The sequence below is a fragment of the Hakea prostrata genome, chromosome 5, assembly GCF_041222555.1.
Source record: "Hakea prostrata isolate BN-2017 chromosome 5, UWA_Hpros_2, whole genome shotgun sequence".
Taxonomy (NCBI): domain Eukaryota; kingdom Viridiplantae; phylum Streptophyta; class Magnoliopsida; order Proteales; family Proteaceae; genus Hakea; species Hakea prostrata.
In genome coordinates this window covers 45,201,791-45,203,667 of record NC_142604.1, presented here as the reverse complement: position 1 = coordinate 45,203,667, position 1,877 = coordinate 45,201,791, and the positions used below count along the sequence as shown (strand labels likewise).

Here is a 1,877-nt window from a genome sequence, read left to right as displayed (position 1 = left end):
AAGCTCTCTTTGATTGATCATATTGATGAGGTCATGGGAACATATCACAAAAAGAGCGGGGGATAGTGGATCACCTTGTCTTAGACCTCTCTCAGGAATGATCTCAAATCTTTCCCCTCCATTCACCAAAAATATATACTTCACCGATGACAATGTATTTAGCACCAAATCTCTAAACTTGACTCCAAAATTTAACTTTGTAAGAATGGCATCCACATATTTCCATTCCACTCTGTCATATGCTCTCTTCATATCTAACTTTAGGGCCATCAAGGATTTTTTGCCTTTTTTTCTCCCCTTGATGTAATGGAAGGCCTCATGAGCTTTATAGATATTATCCGAGATCAATCTTCCTTTAACAAAGGCTGACTGTGAGGATGGAATGATATCTGGGAGCACGAGATGAAGTCTTGTTGCTAGCACTTTGGTTGCCACTTTAACTGCTACTTAACAAAGACTGATTGGGCAAAAATCTTCAACTCCCTCTAAATTTTCTTTCTTTGGTATCAAGCACACTTGAGTGTCATTGCTTCCTTGTGGGAAGAAACCTGTAGAAAAGAAATTTGATACAAACTCGCACAATTCCTCATGTGTTAGGTCCCAAAATTTCTGAAAGAACAAGGGAGGGAAACCATCCACACATGGGCTTTTTAAAGGACCCATGTCGAACAGTGCTTGCTTAATCTCCTCTTCCGATGGTGGTGAGATAAGATGTGTATTTTGCTCCTCAGTAACTGTTGCTGAGATCCCATGAATAGCAGCTTCAATGTGTTGGTCCTCCACCTCCATTGATGTGAATAGCTGCTGGTAATATTCTTCAAATAAGTCATAGACTTCCTCCTCTAAAGAACACCATGTACCATTTCCTTGTTTAAGCTTGAGAACCCTGTTGAATCTCCTTCGAGTCACTGTTTTTGCATGAAAGAAAGATGAGTTGCTTTCCCCTTCATTTAACCAATCAATTCTGGATTTTTGCTTCCAAAATATTTCTTCGCATTTCAAGAGCTCTTCAAGTTCCTTTGATAGTTTGTTCTCCTCAGCTTGTGTATCTTCCTCTACCTTCTGATTCTGAAGTTGGGCCAATTTCTTTTGCAACTTTTGAATTTTAGTGTGTAGATGCCCGAAACATTCCTTGTTCCACTTTTGCAAGTCTTCTTGACACCAGCTCAACTTCTTGAACAAGATTGATTGCTCTTGTTCATCTCTTATTCGATTCCAGGCTTGTTGTATAACTGCCTCACATGATGGATTACGGAGCCACATGGCTTCAAATCTGAAGGGTCTTTTGCCTTTTGACACCCATCCTTCAGTGTCAATGGTGAAGGGGGCATGATCTGATGCTATAGCTGCTTCCACATACACTGCTATTTCAGGGAATTTCAACAACCAATCTGGATTAGCCATGGCCCTATCCAGCTTGATTCTTATGTTTTCTTGTCCCAGCCTCTTGTTGCTCCAAGTGTATTGAGCTCCATGGGATCCCAAGTCAACTAGATTGCATCCATCTACCATGTCATGGAATTGTTGTATATCTCTAGACCCTCTGCATGAACCCCCACTCTTCTCATGCCAAGCTAAAAATGAATTAAAATCTCCTGTGCAAAACCAGCTCTCTTTTCTCTCCTTACTTAACTCAAGTAGAGAATTCCAAACTACATATCTTAGTTCTTTGTATGGGTCACCATAAACAAAAGTGGTGAAGAAGCTCTTACCTTTCGGTAATGTTACCCAGCAATCGATCAGACGGAGATTAGCTTCCTTGACTGTTACAGATTCTCAAAGTAATGTATTTAAATTATATATAAAAAGCCACCTTAAGAATGTAGTTAAGTTACACATAAGCTAGTCCAAGAACCTCTGATCCAATAATAATAAAA

General features: G+C 39.7%; 1 protein-coding gene across 1 annotated transcript; it reads right to left on the bottom strand.

Annotated features, from left to right (window-relative positions):
* Window positions 1–447: 447 nt before the first annotated feature.
* LOC149016091 (uncharacterized) lies at window positions 448–1,512 on the bottom strand. Its single transcript, XM_089156672.1, has one exon. The coding sequence runs from the start codon at window positions 1,510–1,512 to the stop codon at window positions 448–450; it is 1,065 nt and encodes a 354-aa protein (XP_089012798.1).
* Window positions 1,513–1,877: the final 365 nt, after the last annotated feature.